The following is a 23728-nucleotide window of genomic DNA, read 5'->3' on the forward strand; positions in this document are numbered from 1 at the left end:
AATGACGTTATTTAAACAGTTTGAAGTACTCCGAGTCCTTGAAGGAGTCGAATAGCTCTGCATATATGTCATCAAGATAACAGAGATAAGAAACTCAATGAAGAAAAACGTTGAGTACCACGCATGTCTGATCAGTGGACACTGACAGGATGTGGTTGATATAAACACAGCAATCCTCCTAAAACACTGTGACTCCACAGAAACCATTTGTCACTCATGAACACGTGACACCAAGAAGGGAGTTCATGAAGCTGCACCTGATTGATCATGAGGCGTAATTCCTGTTCTGATGAAACAGAACCCTCAGAGCACATGTCACGACGTGTAAAACCACACAGTGCAAATGAAGTCATCAATAGGTTATCTAGTCTGCCACGATGGTAGGCTCATGATGTGGAAAGTTCAACGTCTACTACAGGAGAACGAGGAGTTAGCTCACTTAAAAATCACATACACAGTTGAGCTAATAAATATAGAAGAGTGTTGAGAATGACAACAGTAATGACATAAATCCAAGCGAGAAAGAAACAAGAGTATGATTCAGGAAAACTCCAGGGACCAAAACCAGCAAGATTTGATCGGCTGGGTATTTTTGTGGGCTGGGGGTTCAGTTCAAATCCAGAACTTAAAAAATTTATGCTAAGATGAACTGGAAAATTGAAAGAGGGAAAATTCCAATGTATGTAGACTGAAATTTTTTTTTTAATTACATTTAAAAAATGTAATTCAATTTTTAAAAATTAAATAATAATTTTTTTAATTTAAATTAAATTTTCCCCTTGGTCTTTTTATTTTCCAAATACAAGGGAAATAAAAACAAAATACTATGGAAAGCAGAGATGCTTTAATGCTCTGACTTTTCAGGAAAAACATATAAATCCTAATTCAGCTACAGGTAGATATACACCTGTGTGCTGTTTGGTGGTAGAAATGAACAGAACAGGAAGCAAAATATCCAGGTGTAATTTAAAAGTTTATTAAACAGAAACTTCTTTAATTTGATTATAATTAATTAATCATGCATAAACAAGTAAAAAAACAAAAAAAACAAACAAACCTCAAAACTCTTTGTAAATAGTACAATAAATGTTATTATATGCAACATACAGAACATAGCAAGTGTCATGCATGCCAAGATAAATAATAAACTTGGTAGTGTGTTTGATGATGTGCAATAAATCACTTGTTAAGCTGTTCGGCACTTTAAATGAGAGCTACTAAAACAAGACCGGCTGCTTATGTGGGATTTTCAGAATGAAGTCTTCAGCTATAGAACTGCACATACACTAAACGAAGAAGTCGGTTAGGAGCCAATGGTCTTATCTGGTCATTTATAGCTTAATACTCAGATCAACTCTAAACACACTGCAGAAACAACCAAGCGGATAAAAACCGATATAATTTTCACATGGCTTGACTTAACAAGGGGAATAAAAAAAAAACCTCCCTCATATACCGACGCTTGGACCTGACGTCTGCAGTTTGAATAAAATATTCTAAAAATGCAGCATTTCAAATTGTATGTCACCTTTACCAGGAATCCCAACTTCTTTAAGGTGTTTAAAAAACAAAACAAAAAAAAACAACAACTATTCTTACCAATATTTGTTACATCTGGGCAGCTACATGTTTTGGATTGATATTGGCTGAATAGTAAAAACATACGGTCGGGAGTAAAATCAAAATTGATCTCATGTTTAGAATAAGGAAAAATTCATCAAATTGACCCCTGCAGTCACCTGCATGATCGAACAAACCGTTGCATCTTAATGGCATAATTTTATCTCCACTACAAGCTTGTATGGCTAGCTTAAACCTCAAAACCAATCATGAGATAAAGCATTCTTTAAAAATGAAGATCTGATGGTATTACAAAAATGTACGGCATCAACTTAGTGTTTAAAAACACTTCAAAAGGGTCCTTTAATTCTAAATGTATTTACACAAGTAAGAGTCACACAAACAATCAATCCAATATTTAGAAAGCTAAATCTAAAAAAAAAAAAAAAATTATGAAGGTTTGGGATTTGAAGGCGGCTAGTTTGCCAAGTTAGACATTCCTTTCCACAAAACACTTGAATCTCACTTTCTGATGCTTTGACACCAACAACATTCACTGCCATGACTTTTGAGTGAAAGGCAGAATAAAAAGAAAATACGGGATCAAGAAATATTCAGTATATGGAACAGATTTTCAGAAATAAGTGAAAAAGTAGCATCTAAAATGTTGGAAGTCAAGGAGAAAGGGAGAATTTTATACACTTTAAAGCTGATGAGATGAAAAAAGAGGCTGTCACTATTTGAGTGTCTTTCATATTGACCCGTTGAATGGATACAGCTCAAACTAAAGATGGGGAAATACTAGGAATGTTCCAATCCAGTATTGCAATAAAGGTGTTATGGAATAATAATAATTGCAAAAATCTTAGGCTGTGAATATTATTCCTCATACATTTCCCAGGTCAGATGGCAACTAGAGAGGATTTTTTGCAAAACAAGAGTTTGGTAGAATGAAAATGAAACAACTATCAGCACTGTGAGTTCATTAGAAATCCCAAAATAAATACTGCACCTGTGAAGCTCATGTTCAATGCTGGCATGGAATAGAAGTCTACAATAAAAATATTGGAATAAACAAACAAACAAACAAAAAAAATACTAAAAGTGTTTTAAAATTACCCAAATATTGGTGGACAATATCGATATGATTTTTTTTTTTCGCAAGGTTTTTTTTTAAATCATTATTGACAAAAGAAAATCTAAGAATCAAAAACAAACACAAAACAAAAAACTGATGAATCGTCCTTACAGTTTTCTGTGGAAATCCTGCATTATGTTGGACCTCACCCTGATCATGTGCTCATTCGCTTATATATTGAAGTCTCAAAGTTTTAAAAGTACATATTTAATGTTCAAAACTAATACATTGGCAGTATGCTTTCGAGTCGGCTGGATTTATTGACTCAGGCAGACAGATCCTGAGAATCTTTTACTTATTTTTAAACTTGCGCAACTGATGTAGGTTTAGGGAGGAAATGTTATTTTCTGACTCGCCACAAGAGGGCACCATTCCCTCCGTTTTAAGAAGAGATGCCCAGAGATTTCGAAACTATCGTAGTTTTTACCTAAAAAAAATCCTTTGATTCTTTGCTCACTTTACGCCAAAAATGTTGTTAAAAGTTGTTTTTAAAATACAACTCAGAGTTTTAACATGTAATAAAATCACAAGTTGCTCAGAGGTAGTAGCATGAGATGCTGCTTTAAACTTTCACAAATCACTTGGCTAATTTAGGAGCTTTAAATCTTTTTTTTTTAATGTTTTATTATTTTGTTAAATAAAATCTTTATGTTACATTAATGCTATTTTAACAGGTTTTTGTGTTCAAACCTGTTTTGTGGCAATCCCAAGTGTGACTTTGGATGGAGGACCAGGATGAAAAGAAGAGGAGCATTTGCAAAAACCAGACCCAAAAAGAGAAAACCTCCAGCTTTTGTGAGAGTCATTTGTTTTTGTTTTTTTTTAACAAACGCCAGGAAGTGAATTCTGTAAGTAGATATCCATCACATACATCTGTAGCATATTCTCTCCGAGTAGCTGTTCTGCACCACTTTTAAATCCGACTCAAATTTTCCAGAATTCTCAGTCATGCTACTAAAGCTTGATTTCAAACCACACTCAAAACGGATGGCGGCTGCTTGCGTCTATAGCCAGGTAAGTAGGCTGTCCCTGTCCATGTGCGGCCCGGAGAGAACTGTGTCCATTTCCATCAACATGTCTGAAGTCAAACTGTCGGGGATGCCGGGCATCAGGTCCTCATTTATCGGCAGCACGGGCATCGACTCTTGCAGGCCCATTGAGGGAGGCTCACTTGAGTCACCTGAACAAATCGCAGGCACAGAACGAGATGAATATTTTACTTTCCTTCATAAAACTGTTTTTACAATAACCTGTACAACTTACATACATTTATTGCACCATTGTACAAATGTTTAAAAAATAAAATATATATGCTAACAAGCAGGGGCGCTGCCAGGAATCTTGGGCCCCCTGACAAAAATTTAAATTGGGCCCCCCTACGCAGCTGCTGATACAATTTCTTGAGTCTATCTGACCCATCAAAAGGGTCACAATTTTAAAGACTTGCAACTGCCTTGCTTTCTTTGGTCCAATACTGATAACTAGCACAATATTTACAGCAAGTGAATTTTACATCCAACGGTCCGCATACAGTTTGCAAGTAGGTTGCTTAAATTTTTTCTATTAGTTTTAGATTACTGAAATGTCTCTCCCCACGAGCAACAGTCAAGCATTTCGGCAATATTAGCTCCAAGAGGAGGTGGAGCAGATCGATCTTTTCTAAGGTTACTTGTCACATAACATACTACCACGACATGGTGATAGGTTCAACAAGTATGTAAAAAAACCCAAAACATATTCTTTATTATAAAATACCTACTGAGCTTTAAGAAAAGAACATATAAGAACAAAAATAAAACTAAAAATGTAATGAATTTGGATTGGTAGTTGATAAAAACAGCTATAAGGAACAATACCAGTGTCCATGTGATCCACAGAGCTCAACATGTGGTCCGACGTGCGTGATAAGCTGCTGACACTCAGGCCACTGTCAGTGCTTTCGTTGCGAGAGTGAGCCCTGAGTAAGAAACAAATAATTATGGGGTTAAAATAATCTTTTTCTTTCAGGTCTGGCCACCTTTTGCACTTAGAGAATAATTATTTCGGTCACCATAATTCAGCACATGTATGAAAGAGTATAAAGGTGCTCAGAAGTTGCTGTAAGCCCGTATGAAAGTTTGAATTTAGTTTCTTTGAAGTTACTCTGATGCTGTGTCACATTTACCAGAAGTTTCAACCTGGATCAGGGAATCATGTTACAGCCAACAATACAACATTCCAGCTGTAAGGTGGGAAACTCCATGGGTTTTACTAATTGTTGTTCTGAGTGACAGACTAAAAACTACTGTGGGGAAAAAACCCCCCCAAAACAAACCAATTCTCAGCATTTTATGCATTTAAAGGAAGATATTCCCAAATACGTCCCATCAGAAGGGAGGTTATTAATTTTAAATTGGGAACTTCATATATTCTCTGATGCATGGCTGCCATATTGGATTCTGCACTCTCAGTTTCCTTTTTGGGATTTCAATTTTTGGCACTTGAAGTAGTTTCAAAATTCAGGCATCTAAGTACTCAGTGCAAGTCACAGTGACACCTGACTGAATGCTACATACAGCGTTATTTGAGTGAATCCATTTTTTGACCTCAGGCCCTGGTCTTTTACTTCTACCAATTTATTATGTACTGTCTGGCAATAGATTGGACAAGCCTGATTGCTTCAGAAAGAGTTTTGGGAACCTTTTTGAGCAACAACACAGTATCCAAGAGATTCTATATAAACACTATAAAACATCTTCACGCTATCTGCTAACTTTTATTCCTTTGTTAGCCCGGTAAATGCAATTTAGGGTCAGGAATAAAGATACATTTACAAATCTACTGGCACATATTTTTTTCTGAGTATTCTATGTATGAACAATACGACTATAAATCGAGTACTTTTCACTAACTTGCAGTATTGTGTTAGTAAAGACGTACCCATTAAGGTTAGGCTCTTGGTTTAGGGCCCTGATCCTGATATCCACTGACGGGACAAGCATCTGTGCGCTTCTGTCATGGTCCATCCCGCCGGGCATCTGGTTGCTCCCTCCGGCCTCCTGCACCTGGATGCGTGTATGCTTAGTTTCATTTAACTTTAAAGAAAGCAGAAGTTTAGGATAACATTGAATATTTATGGAATGACTCGCTCCAGCTTGGCGTTCTCTATGACCTGTGGGGCAAATTGTGGTGGGATGCCCTGCTTCAGTCTGAGCTTTTCAAGTCTTTGCTGCATTGCCAAACTGAGGATGGCCGGGTTCACCTTCGGGGCTACGACACACAAAAAAAACATTAAAAATATATGCATGAACTTCTTTGAAATGAAACATAAATCATACAGTGAAACAATTCATGAAGAATAGAGTGTCCAACACTTTGAGATCCTTCTTTTTTTGCTGTCTTGTTGCCAGACATTGAGCTGTCCTATTAGCGCACATTGGAACACAATGTTTCTCATTGACAATTGTCAACTCAGGAGGCACAAAATCTGTTATAGTGTGCTACCTAGACGCGGGTCGTCCCATGTGGTGGCCTGATTTATGTGATCAATGTAGTACATCTCTCCATCTGTAGTCACAGCCTGCTCCCAGCCTTCAGGCAGTGGACCTGAACAGCAGTAAAAGTACAGAGTGAGAAGGCAAATGGTTGATGGAGCCAATGGAGTGTTGAGAGGAAAGTTTGTAGTTTGCAGATTTTAGGAAGAGAAATGAATCACTGCTTTATTTTATTTACAATTAAAAACATATAAAAAAACCAACTGTATGTGCATTTTGCCTAACCTCAGTGTGTGTGTAAATGAACGTCTATCCTTAAAGGGTCTGCTCACCCAAATCACACTATAAAAATTTTAAAATACCTCTCAGAAGAAACAATGTCTCCAATGCTGGGAACATTTACAAAACAAGCCAACAGAAAGCAATCTGATTACGGCTTTGCCATAGCTGAGGATCTGGGTGATGTCCTGTAGTCCACTGTACATTCAGTTTGTTTTATACCAAATACGGAAAGCAATATTTGACTCATTAGATGGTGAAGAGTCAGTTGGGCCAAGGTAACGTTTCAAAACCAGGGGTTACGTTGGAAAAAAGTGTAAACCTTCTCATTTAACTCTGTGAACTTTGATTAGCAATGTTACAATCCAAAGAACTTTTTTCTTATGCTCCAACTTAAAACAATAAATCAAAATCCACCAAACCTACATTTTTTGCTCAATGCTTAAATTAAAGAACCATATTTCTTTTCACATCTTAGAACAAAAACAAATGCACAAAGAAAATGTATAAATAATCTTGAGTGGGAAGTTACATATGTGTTCAAAACAAAGTAGATTGTCACCTAATAAAGACGAATATTCCTTGAAACATTCGATTGATATGCTCAGACAAACAAATATGATTACAATATTTGCTATGATGATCTTGTGGTTAGCACATTAAGTCTTCTCTGAGTGTCACAGTACAGGACAGAGTCTCATCCCCACAATCAATGATTTTAGTCTGATCCACAGGTTTTAATCGCTACTTCTTAATAGAAACATCCAGATGAGGCACTCGTTACAAAAGGAGAAGATGATTGATTCCTTTACTTTTTCACAGAAAACCTGTGGCAAACAAAACCCCAACATTGCCTCGACGTTTTTCCAACACCCAATCAAATAGTAACTAAGCAAGTAATTAACATTTCAAAAATGTATGTGACTGAAACTTTTTTAATTTATGTTGATGTTTTAAAATCACTGCTTTTTATCATGTGCATGTTTTGTAAAGCTGTTTTACAGGCTTTGCACATTTCGCTGTTGATCAAACAAATCTGGGTGTGAATGACCAAATGTTCCCACAGCAGACAAAAGTGGCGCGAAGCCAACTTCTCTGCCAATGTATTACTGGTATCTGATTTTTTATTTTTTTTTTTTAGCACAAATCAATTTTCTTCTCGATATCACACCCAGGTCTCTTAAATACGCGCTCCCAAACTGGATCCTTATCTGATGTTGGTGCAACCAGCTGGAACGGTCATGTCACATTTCATCCAACTTTTAAGTCACTGAGGTGTGACAAACATCGCAATTTTATTGGGAGGAGTCGGCGAGTACCAAGGTCAGATGTAAACACTGGACTAAACAAGTATGGTGGAAAATGTTGATGGAACTAATCATAACTGCAAAAAAAAAAAAAAAAAAACTCAGAATGAATGAAAAATAATAATAATAAAAAAAACAAACTAAGATTGGTGTCTGCCAAAGATCTGAATTAAGACTTTATTCATGCATAATGCAACTTTTTAAGCCTTTTTCACCACTTAAAACTACACTGACTGTAAAGGAGAGACAATACTAGCTGTCTGCCAGTACCATGCAAACGGCAAAATATGAGGTGCAAAAACAATAGTTAAAAAGGCAGTAGATTAAAGTTTTGCGTAGATTACAAGTGGATTTATCAACAAGTCCTATCAAAGCATGCAGTAAACATGCTAGATTTAGCCTCAAACTTCAATTCATTGATTTATTGATGAAAGTAGTGGAAAGTGTTGAGTCTTTACTTTAACTGAGTAAAGTCGGTCTTAGAGAAACATGAAATATAAGGGATGTTCAGCTGAAACTCAATCTGAGAATAAATATACGTTATTACCGAGAAAAATAGATTCTGCAACATCCTGAACATCATTGGTGAGCGAGTTAATAAGTGGAAGACGGACATGGTAGTAATTAACATGGACACCCAATTATTTTACAAGGTGCTTTAACCTTGCTTCCCTGTTTTATGATTTTTATTTTAGCAAAAACGAATTTATTACTCTCTCGATTTTAAAAATAGGGACGCAGTTGCTGCACTACTCTACATTTTAGGCATCTAAGCGAACATAGGGGTAATATGGATGAAATGTGATGTGGCATTGTGCTGCCATTTGAAACTGCTGGGTTTTCAAGCAAGTAGATTAATTTTAACGTCACATCGGCCTGGCACTTAGCATTGGTAAACAATTCATCTTAATTGACTAATCGGTTCCAGGCGCAATGAATACTGATCTGGACATACATGTTATTTCCTGCACAATGTAATATTTTGATGGGTGAAGCCCAACAAAGCTTTCAAACAGCTTCTCCAAGCAGTTTTTCCTCAGAGAGAAGGTTTGTCAGTAACACTTAAAGCCGTTATAGGTCTGATAATGCCTAATAAGCAGGTGGATGACAACTGAAAGCAGAAGCCAGTGAGAAAGAGTTTTTATGAGAGCCTGATTGATGTTTTAAAAAGATCTTATAGGTTGTACTTAAAGTCAATGATCACTTGTTGCATCATCACATCCTGTGGTTGATTCTCTCATTTAAAGAAATACAATTTGGGTAAACTGACCCTTTAGACATTTATATCAAGCCAATAATGGAAAAAAAGACTTATAGAACCTGCATGATTCTTTTTTAATTTCACCCTGATGTAGGTTCACATATTAAGCCTGATCATTTTTTCAAAGCAGAGGCATTAGTGCAAGCAACCCAAAGAGAATCCCAAAGGAACAACACCCAACACACTCCAGGTCAGAGGAAGACAGACGACAACAAAAAGGGTACAGCACTGCAGTGTGATACCTGTCTCAGGAACAATATTTTTTGGTTGCGTAGTGGGAGCTGGGTTGCTGAAGGAGTGGGCGTGGCTCGGGGTGCAGGCGATCTGATGCTGGGCTGCAGCCGACTGAAGCTGCGAGAGGCGGGGGTCCTGCCATGTGGTCGTCCTGTGCACGTGGCTGAAGAAAAGAGACACACACACACACACACACACACACAGCAAGCGATGCATCTATTAAACCGCAGTAACCTGAAGGGCGAGGAGCGTTCTCCCTCAGACTCGCTTTACCTGTACGACCAGATGTGCTTGCACATCAATCTCAGGCTTTTCACAGAGCAGGAAACGTGCTCTCATGAAGGTGAAACCCAACAGGCCACAGAACTGGTTCAACTGTTTTCCTGTCTGCAGGAGTTTTAATCCTGTGTACAGCTCTGCCACTTTACTTTTAGAAAAATGAGAACATCTTGTGTGGCAAAAAATGAAAATAAAAAAAACTTTTAGAAAAAACCCCCCCAATATTTTGAATCATATCAGAGCTGGAATGATCCTTTGGGACATCTATCAGCCTAAAATATTAAGGTCGCCACTTTCCAGTTCCAAAATCTGCTGATTCAGAATCTGTCTTGCACAACCTGCTTTCGGAAACTGTCATCCGGCACAGAAACCCTTTTTAAAGAAAACCTGCAGAGCCAGAGATGCAACACAGCGATAAAGCTGGAGGAAGCCCTTACTTGATGAAGTACCGTTGGCCAGTGGACGTCTTGGCCATCTCCCAACCGTCGGGGAGTGGCACATCATCGGGTATGATTGGTGTGGCCGCTGCATCTGCATCTGCTTGAGCAGAGAGGGAGTTGACTGGGAGGGAGGCCGGGGAGGAATGAGCGCGGACGTGATGAGGGGCGAGGGAGCCGCACAAGCCTCCGTCTGAACTGGCCTGACGAGAAAGGAGCAGGGTTAGCAAGTCTGCAGCAGAGTGACAAACGGCAATCCGAAACATAAACTGAGAGCAAAAACAAAGCAAGTTCAAATGGGTAATGAAAGCTAGGCTGTACAAGACTTGCTTCTCACACTGGACAGTCTCACCGCCAAATGGTTTCATTGCAAAAATAATGTACACTGGAAAGTGGCAGGATTTTGTGATGCATCATTTCAAAACTATTTTCCTCCTTTAACGTGGCATTTATCCTCCATAATTCAACCGAAAAACAAATAAGCTGTATTGACCTGTCTGCATAAGTGTACACACACTTAACCCAAAGCCTAAGAAGCTTTTGATCAAGTTCAACATTTAGTTTTCCTTGGCAAGAGTCCATCAGCGTCCCTCAGCTTCAGATTTCAATATTTAACTCTTCTGCCTGACAAAAGTTTCCAAATCATTTAGATTATGAGGACATATCTTTAGTTAATGAACTAAACAAAAGAAAACAAATTCAAATTTTTATTTACAAAAGATGAAGTAATCCCAGAGCATGATGCTGCTACTACCACGTTTATGCTTCACTGTTGTTTTCTTTGGAATTGTGGATCAAAATTCAAGTTTGGTTTCATTAGACCACGAGTGGCTAAAGCTTTGAAAGACTTCAGTAAAGTTTGGATGTTTTCTTTGGAAGAAAAGACCTCTGTCTTACAAACTTATCTTTCATCTGACACTTTTCCAATAAAGGACACACACATGTGAAGCACATCGAGCAGAAACTCCCTCACTGTTGCCGTCCGGCTCTAGGCACTGTCGCTGAAAAGTTTTTGTTTTGTCTTTCCATCAGTTGTGATTTCACTCTCTTCTCATATTTTCTTTAAGCGTGTTGTTACTGTGCCATGGTGTGAATTTATAATATGGGATTGTGTTTCTGACTGACACATTTGTGCAACAAGATCTTTTGATCCGTTGTTCCGTCTCTCCAGACTTAAGTCTGCAGGATGCAAATGAGCAAATGCTATCGAAATCCTTCTACAGTAGCAGAAATTTACTTCTGCTTCAACAAGTGAACTTTAAACGGTAGCAGGTATGTACTAAAGGGACAAGATAATGTAAGTAAATCAAAAAAAATTAATTACACTTCATTTATGTGAGGTTGTTCACAGGTGTGCATCCACATGCAGCCTAAGAGCTTTTTTTGGTTTTACATTTTTGTCCCTTACTGATTGGCTTGATTTTCTGTTAAAGTGTGCAGGATTTTTGTCACAACAAAATCATAAACATATTTTAAATGATTTATGATTTTGTAATATAAAAATTATTTGAATTTTAAAAGGGGTTAATGCAGGTTAAGCATCCCCTCTGTAGTGACTTCAGCTTTTTTTTAAAGAGTGACAAAACACTAGCCGGAACATCCTACAGTCTGATATCTACGGTTTAGATGTCCTAAAATGAATCTCTTGCATGTGTTAACAATTCAAGCAACGATTGCACTCGTTCACAGCTGGTGAAGTTCTGTTTGTCACTTTCTGTACCTTTTTGTGTTCATTCGAGATTTTCCCACAACTGGGCCGCAAATGACAAGGAGACGAAATCAGCTACAAAAACGCAACATGAAGAGGTCTGATAATGGCAAAACTGAGTGACCTTTCGTGGTTGTAGTTCTGAGTGCAACAGCCTGTATCAAATTAAGAAAATGCAACTTGAAATGAATTCAGCAGAGACATTAAACCCTGAATTAGATTTCTTGTAGCCCTGCAGCGATGCACAATGTCCAGTTTGAGTATTGCAGCATCTGTGTATTCTTTGTCACCTTCGATAGTTTGTGCCTTGTTTTTAATGCATGGTGATCAATTTTACAGCAGGAAAATGTCTGTAGAACATTCTGATGTTTTAAACTGTCCACGCAGCTGCACAGGCCAGAGAAAATAATTATGAAGCTCTGGATCTAAAAAGAGAAATGGTTACTGCTATGTTAAGATGTGAGGACTCTGGACTCCCAAAACACTGGTACAAAACCCAGCGGATTATATTGTTCTTGTTGTTAAAATTCCTGTTTGCAAAGTATTTGGTGAACACAGTGGTTTTAAATAGGGGTCACGACCTCCTGACATCTTCTGAAATGAAACTATAAGAGTAAATTGATTACGGCGAAAGCATTTTAATAACTGTATTTATAAACAAATAATAATAATAATAATAATAATAATAATAATAATAATAATAATAATAATAATAATAACCTGGTTTTTATGTTGTCATTTTACCAGTTTCATTTAGATACTATTAATCCTTCCATACTCAACCAAAGGCCAGTCAAAAACTTTTTTCTCTATTTTTGTCCATGAAAATCAAAGTGAGCAGCTAACAAAATGAAATTTATGAACATAAACCTACAATCCTGAAACCTTTTGTATGTTTAACCCATGGATTCATTTCATATGTTTGGAATCAATGTAAAAAGCAATGGTAAATGTTAAGAGCTGGAACTACTAAAGATTTAATCTAAATGTGACTCTTAGTAAATTAATGATAACTTAAAGTTAGTGACAATTAGTCTTGTTTGATTCCATGCTCACTGTCATACATGGCAACAAACTGGTACAAAATAAATAAAAAATAAAAATGAATTAAATTAGAAGGCACCAAGTTGGCATAAGTGAACTGTGAACAAAAGATTTCTGCAAATACATTCAGCAAATTTTAGTTTTAAAAGGTCTCAAACTATAAAGCTAATAAAGTCCGTTATTCTTGTGCTGCAGCAGAAGTGTCACTGGTGGCTACTTGAGCTGCTTTTAGTGGGATTCATTTGCATGTTTGCTGATTAAGTCCAAGGTATATATGAATATAGCGCCAACAGTAAACATATAATTTAGGTTTGATCTTTGCTTCCTCAGAAAAATCTGTGAATAAACTCTCTAGAACTCCCTGAAGAACAACAGTGAATCTGAAAGTTTTTCCTCTGTCTAAATCCACCCATATATTTATATCTATATTTATATTTATGCATTTATATCCATCCTCTATTTATACCCGTTCATATATATAAAAAACCCCCAGTCTTGGAAATTTTAACCTTTGAGCGAATTAGCTATTTATTAGCAGTTCTGCTTATTTATATCTCATCAAAACAGAGATACACACGGCACTGTAAAAATAATCTACCCGTGAACATCTAGGTGCTTTTTATATAAATAATAATAATAATAATAAACACTTACTAGGGCTAACTCATATGCAGGTGATTACAGGCTGAGCGCTAGAGCAGATAGCCTGATTACTTCAGAAAATACTATTGGGTTATACTCTCTAAAAAACCCAACAGCGAAAAATGAATAATTTCTGCACAGTATCTCCTCCCCTGTGTGTTCCTGCAAAATCACAAGTCAATTAAGTGTTAATGCTGCAATATATAAACAAATAAAACAAATAAATGTTCCAAGAAACAAACAGTGAGGATGTTTTTTTTGTTTTAAATAATGGCAAAAAAAAAAAAAAAATCAGATTATGTATGTTGGCTTTAATTTCTTGTGCAAATATCGTCAAACCGCGGTACTTCACTCAATGTTATATCGTGATTAACTCCTACTCTATTTCAGAAGCTACAAGCAAATATGTGTGTTTTCCTGCTCAATTTCTGAATTCGTTCACTAAATATTGGTGAATTTTATGCAACAATAGACATCCTGCAGCGTGAAGCAGCTTGCAAGTAATATTACTTGTCTGGAGTGGCCCCTGGGCTCCGGCGGCTTGAAGAAAGAGTCCGGAAACTTCCTCATCCTCATGGGCACGGACGGGGGCTGCCTGGTCGCCTTGCTGGGGTTCATCACCGCGTTGAAGAGGGCCTCCAGCTCCGTCTTGGAGTCCCCGCGGACGTGCACGACCTGCTGCCCCGCCGGAGGCGCGCCGCGGTGCGCGTCCATGTCGCCCAAAGTTTGGAATCGAAACGTATCTGTAGAAAAAGTCCGCTCATGTAAAACAGACGAAGAGTAAAACGCAGATTGCCGAGAAAAAACGGGGCTGGATGCGCCTGTGTGCAACAGTTCTGATCAGATTTGTTTACACTTTCAGACCCCCCCTCCCTCTTCTTTTAAACCCCCACCCCATTTGAACTTTTCGCGTCGCTGCCTCGGTGTTTGAAGCTCGAACTTCTCCTAAGTTATTTAGCAACAGGGGAAAAAACACCAAGCGTCAGGTAACGTGGTCGAAATGGTGTTATTTAAGCCAAGATCGCGGACAAAAAATAAAAAATCAAATCTCGGCAGAGCACAACATGCCTCCCACATACCTCAAGCAGCCAGAGCGTCCCCACTCCTCCTCCTCCTCCTCCTTCTCCTTCTCCTCCCCTGTGTGTTCCTGCAGGGAGAAAAAGAAGTCCCAGTCTGGAAAACGCTCAAGCCGACTCGGTTTTCCCCGACACGGACGGTGGAGTAAAAACCCTTTAAAGGGCGAGGCAGGGCGCACGCACAACAAAACTGGCCGGGGAAGAGCGATTTCACCGAGACCTCTAAACTTTTCCCATCCAGCGTTTCAGTCCAGATTCATGTGATAGTGCGGAGGGGCGGGGTTGTTGGGTTTAAAGCTGCCGCAGTCGCAGGGCAAATATTTCACACTCAAGACAGATATGTAAACCATCGCTGGTGAAAACTTCAAGAAAAGCAGGAGTTTATTTACAGAGCTGGTCAGCTGGAAAACCCAAATAATCCCATTTACTCTGTGTTTAGTTTATATTTTAAATCCAGCTTTTGCATTTTCCAGTCGTTAGAGGTAGAGAGTGAAGTACTGCAACAACCTCAGGTAATCTCACAGAAGGGCCGCATTAAGTCCTTCTTTTTTCTCTGGGTCTGGAGGGTCTTGTGTTTTTTTTTTGGGGGGGGGAGGTTGGGTAGGGGAAATTGGGAAGTTGCGCGGAGAAAACATCCGCCCCATGATGAGGCCAACCCAGTCGGAGCCTGTTTGTCCCGTGCAGGCTCAAGCCGCAGTGTAGCGCCCCCTGGCGGAAAACACGCACCAGCGAGCCCACAATTCAGCAGCTGCTGGTAACTACTGACGGCCAAAAGTATGAAGTCCCAAAAGTGTTATTATTCAGGGATATATTTTCGGGGTTGTGTAGTCAGTGAGTTACATTTACTCAGTTACATTTACTTGAGTAACTTTTTTTTTTTTTTTTTTTTTGATATAATGCACTTTTAGGAGTATTTTTTTTACTACGCTGTACTTTACTTTTACTTGAGTAATTTTATCATGAAGTATTTCTACTCTTACTTGAGTAAAAAGTCTGGATTTTCTACCCACCGAATAAAAAACAAAGATATTTTAACCAAAAATGCACCAGACACAAACACACACCTGCAGTTCTTTGCTAAAGTTTCATAAGATTTTTTAAAAATTTAAATTAACTGATTTGGAAAAATTTCTCTTGCCTGATTTTGTAATTTTTTGTTACTTATATGAACTATTGACATTTTTGTACCTTAAAACACCAAAATGTCTGCATAACTTTATAATTTGGTCCATCTGATTGTGTAATTTTCAAATATTACATTTAATTTGATCAACTACTCTTTACTTTTTACCAAATACTTTTTTACTCTTACTTGAGTAATTTCTTGGATGACTACTTGAGTAAAAATGTGTTGAAGTAGTGCTACTCTTTCTTAAGTACAATTTTTGGGCACTGTTATGCCTTTAGAAAATTTATTTCTGCTTAATTTCAAAATGTTTAAATGCACATTTGAATATTTATTCAGTCAATCTAATGAAAATGATTTTCTGTGGCTAAGTTATTAAGCGGTCAAGAGGTTTTTGTTACACTAGGATCTGTTTAAGTTCTCGAGGTGGAAAAGAAAAAAAATTAAAAACAATAGGACAGTGTACAGCACTGGTAAATTGTTCCCTCTACAAAAAGAGAAGAACAAAACATTGTGTCATAAAGCCATCAGAGTCTGACTGATCGGTACTGTGTGATTACTCCCTTCCTTGTTTCAAGAAGGAGCTGCAAACATTGAAGGTGAGGAAAAGGTCGACAGAAACTTTCCCGGCAAGTTGCTCATTGTCAGGGAAGCCAGATGCTCTGCTCTGCACAGCATCAAACTTGACATATGTTCCATATTTCTATGTTTGTAGTCACCTGCGTAGACTTTCTTTCTTTCTTTCTTCTTTTTTAACTGTGGAACGAAAAGATTATTTTGTGAAGATGCAGTCACTGTCATTGCTGCCTTCTTCGGCGATGTCAAATACATTCAAATAGTAAAACATGCTTCTTTTTTTTTTAGGCTGTTTGAGTTACAAGTCAGGGGTTTTGAGTCAGTGTTCACATTCATTCCTAAACTCTGTGTAAAGTGATTAAATCTTAGCAATCCCATTTTATAAACAGGTATCACACAGCCATACATCATGAAATAAATTGCCAGTTGAGAAGCAAACTGCTAATAATTTCAATAGAATAAATTTGATCATTTTGCCACGAAATTTAGTTTGAAATAAGTTGCATTTTGGTTGAGTTACTTTAATATTGTGATCATTTTCTGCGATATAGCTACAGGTCACATCCAGAACAGAAATTTAGCAACACATTGATAAGAAACATTATTGTGAAACACTCCTGTGGACAACAGGTGGCACTGTCTCCTTTTTTACATTAATTTCTTCTTTTATTTTTAGGTAGTCCTTTATTCACTATAAAAAGATGAGAGCTAAATACTGTTAGAAATGTAAATGTTGCTCTTGTGTTCTCTGTCTTTGTGTTGTTCTTTTCTATCAAAAATTTGCTCACTGAATAAAAGCTGAAAGTAAACCGAGACAAATGTTTTGTGAGCAGCTTAATACTCGTAGATAAATCACTGCTCTCTAATTGTGGTTCTTCATTTTCATTTTCACTGATTCCTTCATTCTTCTTGGTTTTTAAGCTGCTTTTCCAAACAGCAGCAATATTGGTGTGAGTTGCCTCCTCACATCAAATAAAGATAGTATTGTAGTAGCAAATTGTTTAACATTAATTTGAGAGAATTGTCATACATGGCAAAGATTTGAATCAGTTAATAGTGATTGTACAGCCCAATCAACCTACTGAGAATATTTGAAATCAGAAAGGATATTTTGCAATATCTTCACAAATTTAGATAGAGATAAATATTACTACTTCCTAAGCCACATACCTAATAAAAGTAAACTACAGCATGCACAAATCTACTACTGGTAGCAAACTGGAATTAGTTTCGCTATCAAATCAATCAATCAATCAATCAATCAAATTTTATTTGTATAGCACATTTCAGCAGCAAGGCATTTCAAAGTGCTTTACATCATTACAAACACAGAAACACAATGCAATATAGAATCAATCATTAAGTCAAGTTACATCAATAAATTTGTAATTGATTACATTTCAAATACAATTCTAAACAGGTGAGTTTTTAGTCGAGATTTAAAGGAAGTCAGTGTTTCAGCTGTTTTCTGGAAGTTTGTTCCAAATTTGTGGTGCATAGATGCTGAAAGCTGCTTCTCCTCATTTGGTTCTGGTTCTGGGGATGCAGAGCAGACCAGAACCAGAAGCCCTGAGAGGTCTGGAAGGTTGATACAACAACAGCAGATCTTTAATGTATTGTGGTGCTAAGCCGTTCAGTGATTTATAAACTAACAACAGTATTTTAAAGTCTATTCTTTGAGCTACAGGGAGCCAGTGTAGGGACTTTAAAACTGGTGTTATGTGCTCTATCTTCCTGGTTTTAGTGAGAACACGAGCAGCAGCATTCTGGATCAGCTGCAGCTGTTTGATTGATTTGTTGGACAGACCTGTGAAGACACTGTTGCAATAATCAATACGACTGAAGATAGAATAGAATAGAATAGAATAGAATAGAAGTACTTTATTCATCCCAGCAGGGAAATTACTTCGCAGTTACAGCATAGAGACAAGACACAATAACAACTACCACTGAGTAGTAGTTGTAGATAAAATAAAAAAAAAAAAAAAAAAATAAAATGCTATAAATGATGAACGCATGGATGAGTTTCTCTAGATCTGGCTGAGACATTAGTCCTTTAATCCTGGAAATGTTCTTCAAGTGATAGAAGGCCGACTTTGTAACTGTCTTTATGTGGCTCTGGAGGTTCAGGTCAGAGTCCATCACTACTCCCAGGTTTCGGGCTGATCGCTGGTTTTCAGTTGTAATAACTGAAGCTGTGCATTGACTCTAGATCTATAACTCTAGATCGTTCCTCTTTAGGTCCAAAAATAATAACTTCAGCTGTTCAGCTGGAGAAAGTTTTGGCACATCCACACATTTATCTGTTCTAAGCATCTGTTCAGTGATTGGATGGGGTCAAAGGTCACCTGGTGACATCGTAATGTAGAGCTGTGTGTCATCTGCATAGTTATGGTAGCTAATATTATTTCCTGTTATAACCTGAGCTAGTGGGAGCATATAAACATTGAATAAGAGGGGTCCTAGGATTGAACCTTGGGGTATCCCACATGTGACCTTTGACCTCTTTGATGAGAAGTTTCCAATTGAAACAAAATGAAAAGATCGCTAGCATCTTTTCATTTTGTATACTTTGTCATGTAGAGGTATTGTGTTTTAACAAAAAAAATATATATTTAGCTGTTCTAAACATTAAATCACAAAAAATGTAACAAGCTGTAATAATAAGCATGGTTCCTGAAATAGCTTAGATCCTCCTTACTAGGCCTTTATTCATTCCCTTGATCTTCATGAGTTCACCCGTTATTGACATGCACACACTGTTTTTGAGCAGCATGTAAAGTTGCACAGATGTGGGGTCCCTGAGGCAACAGCGCCATGCTTTTTCCACATTCCTCTTTCTGACCATGGCTGCAGACTCACAGAGGCCTGGAACAGCAGTGATCCTTTTCCATTGGCACTCTCAGCAACTTTTTCCAAGGAAGCGACAGACTCCAGCTGGACTCTTCCTGGCATTTTCAGCTGTTCTTTTGCTTTTTTAACTTTCTTCACTGCTTAAATGCCCAGTTTACTGGAATAATTGGTCTCGCTCAATAGGAGGCTTTTGACTCAGTGCTTAGGGTCGGAGGAAACATGAGCACAAGTAACAAACACCCTGCCCCGTCTGCACCCTACCTTCAGCTGCGGCTCCCACGCAGCGACACAAGCCAAGACTGGGGGTTCAATAAAACAAGCTGCACATTTTTTTTTTTCTCCCCACATCTGTTTCTCATGCTGGCGGCAGGATGTAACCCTTAAAACAACAATGTCTGGTTAAGAGACACACCACATAGAAAAGTAGTAGCTCCAACACGAAACTAAAAATCTGCACATTCAGCTCCTTCTGGGAAACGTAATCAGATTTTCATTAGCACCCTTCTTTAACTCGTCTGATGTAACGGGAGTTTACAAGAAAGTGGGAGTAGCATCAGCCAGTCAGTCACTCCCACTGTCACGTGTGAGAGGAACTGAGGAGAAAGTGAAAAGGGGGTTTGGAATACGAACAGTAGATGTGGACAGTTTGTGGAAAAAAAAAAAGGTATAAATGAAGAAGTTGGTGGGAAGAGCTCCGCCCCCTCGCTTCGTGAGGAAATAATCACAGTTGGACTGGGATGATGTGGGCAACAACTGCCCTCCTGCTGCTCCTGCCTCAGCTGGTTTCCTCCACAGTATGTATATGCATGTTGAAAATTGTTAATCTGTTTTCGCATTTCTGTATTAGGAAACATTTATTAGGATTTATGGAAGGCAGAGTAATGCAGAACCCATAAGCTGTCAGCGACAGGCCCAAACAAGCTGCTTTATTCTGTTTGCGTTTGTCATTGTTTGAAGAAAACATTTATATTCTATAAAGAAAATAGAAAGTTAGAGAGCCCATTTTATATTTTATTGAGATAAACACTGTTTTAAATATAAAGGATGTTTTGTCAAAACTTTATCCCTAAAAAACCCCCCAATATTTTAATCTGAGATATTTGAATTAAGGTCTAAGGAAATTGTGCTTTTGACATTCTCAGACATTATAATGTGTCTAATGGTATGTTCACCATATAATTAAACAAATTTATATCCCAGCTACCATTTATCCCAGAAAGCTCCAGATTAGTTTGCTTCTTAGCCATTTTATGCCCCCATGCTTTGCTATTTCTTCTCAGTCTTATTCCTTTTTATGTCCGCAAACCAACCATTTTATTCCAGTAAACTTAACTAAAGCATAATAATGTATGTCTCATCAGTGAATAGCCTTTCTTGAATTTTATAAATAAAAAGACAAAAAAAGATGCTCAAATCTCTTGTTGCATTTCAGTAGGATTTAATGTTACAGAGCATAACCAATGACTGATCAGTCACTTTCATAAGACTACTGATTATTATTTGAAGCTACTCCAAACCACTTCCCACAAAAGTAGGAACAAAATATCCTAAAGATCACAAATTTACACCTGGTTCCAGAAAGCTGAAAATGACAGATTTCTGGATACAAAATAGGTAAAACTGCCGATGTAGCAAAAAGAAAAGACGTGAAATGATAAAGATGTCTGTTTTTTGCTTATTACGCTTCGACAGCGTAATATTGCTAGCCACACTGTAAATTAGATTCTCAAGTTTTTAAAAAGCAGAATAAATATTCTCCAGCAGATGCTCGGTTTCCCATATAATGAGGAGTTTTTTGAAAAGCTCTAAAAATAAATAGCAATATCTCGTAACATTTCACCTAACATAAAAAATGAAGGCAAAACGTTCTAGTGTTTTTCTGATCGCAGGCAGTCTGTGTGCTATCTGATCAAACTGTATTCTTCTGTTTACCTGTAGACTGAAGGCACCACTGGCCATTTAAACCAATCAGAGACAGTAAGCGAGGAACTCTCTGACTCACCTGTCAAAGGCCAAAAGGCTTTCAGGCAGACCAAAGGTCACGATGCGTGCTCCATCCCATGTGACATCACCGTCAAACTCCTCCGGGACGAAAAACACTCAATCTGTGGTGGAGGTTTTCTTTTGTTCTTGCAACATTGCTAGCTCTCTCATCAATATTGGCTGCTCACTAAGCACGTCTGTTTCTATGTGTGCAGGCCAGCTGCAGCAGTCCCTGCTGGCATTTGGACGTAGCACCCGAAAGCTAATCAGGGATGTGATGGAGGAGCAGCAGAGAGGCTTAGATGTCCTGAGTGGTCAGGTAAAACCTGGTTAGGATTTTCTGGTTTGATGAGGAGACTTTAAAGAGATTAACTGGCCAGTAGTGAGCGCTGCTGTGTCACATTTCCAGGTTTCAGAACTGATGAGCAAAGTGCAGATGCTCAGCGCCGAGGTCCAGAGAAGCAACACTGAGATGTACTCGATAAAGCCTGTTCAGTCCCACGGTAACACACAGGCTCCTTCATACAACATGCAGGCTGAAGGGTTATTTTCTATCTTAAATAAAATCCAAGTAAATACGCTTAAATTTGTGGATGTAATGTGACAAAATGTGAAAAAGTGCAAGGCATCATATCTAAATCAGGTAAAGGTAGAATTAAAAGCCATATGTAAATAGGAATTATTAGTGTGCAAAGTGAGATTTTTATCAGGGAACCCCTTTAGTTGTTAGCAACAATGGCTCAAATGTTTTCTTGAATTTGATCGCTTGTGCTTTTGATCAGGACGGGACTGCAGTGACATCAAGGACAGCCTGATGTCAGTCGTCCCAAAGATCCCCAGTGGTATTTACATAATCCATCCAGAAGAAACAGACTCTTCTTTTGAGGTACAAAATGAATTTAGGCATTCCCCGTTTGGCCAGTTTTCATCATTAAAACCTAAACAAATGTTGTTAAGGTGTTCTGTGAGATGGACTACATGGAAGGTGGCTGGACAGTGATGCAGAGGAGAACCGATGGATTGAATGACTTCAAACGATCCTGGGCTGATTACATTGATGGCTTTGGAAACCTTGCAGGTTGTGCATACATGTATTCATTATCATTCGAGAATCAGGTTTATCTTAAAACCTTTTAGTCAGAAAGACAAATCCAACTCTTTCTCGTATTTTATCAAACCAGGAGAAGCCTAAAGCTCCAGTGGAGTTTGATCCTCATCAAATTTCTCCTTCTTTGGCTCTATAGGAGAACACTGGTTGGGTCTGAAGAAGGTTTTTCACATCGTCAACCAGAAAGATGCTCGCTTCCAACTTCACATCGCTCTGGTGTCCAACAACGACGTCACGTCTTATGCTTCCTATGATGACTTCCGCCTCGACAATGAAACCCAGTTCTTCAGAATCCACCTGGGCAGATATGCAGGCAGTGCAGGTATGACAAAACAAGGAAGACATCTACAGTTATTTTCAAACCGTTTGATATGTGGCGTTATGCATGTGTGTTTTTGCTCAGGCGACGCTTTCCGTGGCTTTGAGCAGGAGCAGAACCAGGACACAGCTCCATTTAGCGCCGCGGACGTGGACAACGATGGCTGCAACCCGTCATGCAGCTTTGCCAACAGGACGGTGGAGAGTTGCAGCATCCTGCACAACCACACAGGGTGGTGGTTCAACCAGTGCGGACTGGCAAACCTCAACGGCTCCCCCGAAGATGGAGAACAGAACCAGGGGAAGAGGACGCACATCCTTTGGGACACCTGGAGGCAGAGTGGAGTCCCTTACGCCATCAAATCCGTTACGATGAAGATCAGAAGGCTTGCAACCAACAACTGACACCTAATGAAGAGGGATGAAGCACTGATGGGCCTCTGACAATTTTACTAATACAGCAAATATTCGGTAGTGCAAAATATTACAACTTATACTTGAACTTAGATAATACTTTCAAAGAACCTTTCTAAAACTTAGCAGATACTTTCAGGAACTTAACAAGCACTTTCTGAAACTTTCATGAATTTTGGCAGATACTTTTAAGAGCTTTTTTAATCAAGCTTTCTTGAAACTCCTGAGGTACTTTCTGGAACTTTTCTGGAATCTACCAAGTACTTTTCAAACATTTTATGGAGCGTTTCCTTTGTTTCCATTCAAATTCCATGGAAGTACCTGATGAGTTTCGGAAAAGTCTCTTTGGAGATCTGCAAAATTTACGGAAGATTACCTCAAAGTTCAACAAAAGTATTGTTATTTAGTGCTAAAGAATGTTTACTATAATTATGATCTTAAACTATTACTACAGCTAATTTTGTTCTGTCTAAAGAGGACAAATTTATGCATTAAACTCTGCCACAAATGCAATTAACAACTGATCACTGTTACAATTGTTAACCTGATGTGCACATAAATTCTGTGATTTTTGTTAAATTGTGCTAGTTCTTTTTAACTGCCATAATTCTTTCTACCTAACCTGTCTTTATTTGTTACATTTGATTCTAAATGTTAGTTAAGAAAAACTGCAATAACAGACATGAATCCCGTGTCACCATCTACTTCTTCATCAAGAGGAAATGAAAACAGTCAAGCCAAAGCTTTATATAGTTGGTTTTTATTCATATGATTTTAAGATTTTACTTATTACAAGTGGACAATAAAGTCATTCTGCATTTATATGTCGTATATCAAGCTTTGTTGAAAGATTGAATTTAAGGAAGCCGTAATCATTTAACAAAAATTCACTGTCTCATCATGTCTCTGCTG

The 23728-nt window shown here is 38.1% G+C and overlaps 2 protein-coding genes across 9 annotated transcripts; one reads left to right on the plus strand and one right to left on the minus strand.

The window, feature by feature from the left end:
* Positions 1–1562: 1562 nt before the first annotated feature.
* LOC116728288 (transcriptional coactivator YAP1-like) lies at positions 1563–14722 on the minus strand. Of its 7 annotated transcripts, XM_032576264.1 has the most exons (9): positions 14442–14722; positions 13873–14105; positions 9969–10171; positions 9261–9415; positions 6182–6283; positions 5850–5947; positions 5618–5772; positions 4555–4655; positions 1563–3878 (listed from the first exon to the last, which is right to left on the minus strand). In XM_032576264.1, the coding sequence occupies exons 2-9, from the start codon at positions 14074–14076 to the stop codon at positions 3703–3705; spliced, it is 1194 nt and encodes a 397-aa protein (XP_032432155.1). In that variant the 5' UTR covers positions 14077–14105; positions 14442–14722; the 3' UTR covers positions 1563–3702. The 7 variants fall into 7 exon arrangements, with proteins under 7 accessions (XP_032432155.1, XP_032432154.1, XP_032432158.1 ...); XM_032576263.1 differs by lacking the exon at positions 14442–14722 and having other exon boundaries at positions 13873–14430; XM_032576267.1 differs by lacking the exon at positions 14442–14722 and having other exon boundaries at positions 5618–5736; positions 13873–14429.
* Positions 14723–19584: 4862 nt separating this feature from the next.
* On the plus strand, positions 19585–23694 carry angptl5 (angiopoietin-like 5). 2 transcript variants are annotated; one of them, XM_032577403.1, is made up of 8 exons: positions 19585–19787; positions 20932–21109; positions 21192–21295; positions 21386–21479; positions 21759–21862; positions 21934–22054; positions 22221–22406; positions 22488–23694. In XM_032577403.1, the coding sequence occupies exons 1-8, from the start codon at positions 19731–19733 to the stop codon at positions 22805–22807; spliced, it is 1164 nt and encodes a 387-aa protein (XP_032433294.1). In that variant the 5' UTR covers positions 19585–19730; the 3' UTR covers positions 22808–23694. The 2 variants fall into 2 exon arrangements, with proteins under 2 accessions (XP_032433294.1, XP_032433295.1); XM_032577404.1 differs by having other exon boundaries at positions 19587–19787; positions 20932–21103.
* Positions 23695–23728: the final 34 nt, after the last annotated feature.

The sequence above is a fragment of the Xiphophorus hellerii genome, chromosome 11 (genome assembly GCF_003331165.1).
Source record: "Xiphophorus hellerii strain 12219 chromosome 11, Xiphophorus_hellerii-4.1, whole genome shotgun sequence".
NCBI lineage: Eukaryota > Metazoa > Chordata > Actinopteri > Cyprinodontiformes > Poeciliidae > Xiphophorus > Xiphophorus hellerii.

Bases quoted from the DNA above. Each gene is read 5' to 3' on its own strand.
- LOC116728288 (XM_032576264.1), bottom strand. From the start codon at position 14,076: ATGGACGCGCACCGCGGCGCGCCTCCGGCGGGGCAGCAGGTCGTGCAC. The intron at 10,172-13,872 runs GTAATATTACTT...CTTTCTCGTCAG, and splicing joins CCAGGGGCCACTCCAGACAA to GCCAGTTCAGACGGAGGCTT. The intron at 9,416-9,968 runs GTAAGGGCTTCC...TCTTTTCTTCAG, and splicing joins GGCCAACGGTACTTCATCAA to CCACGTGCACAGGACGACCA.
- angptl5 (XM_032577403.1), top strand. From the start codon at position 19,731: ATGATGTGGGCAACAACTGCCCTCCTGCTGCTCCTGCCTCAGCTGGTT. The intron at 21,110-21,191 runs GTTTTCTTTTGT...CTATGTGTGCAG, and splicing joins ACACTCAATCTGTGGTGGAG to GCCAGCTGCAGCAGTCCCTG. The intron at 21,296-21,385 runs GTAAAACCTGGT...TCACATTTCCAG, and splicing joins TAGATGTCCTGAGTGGTCAG to GTTTCAGAACTGATGAGCAA.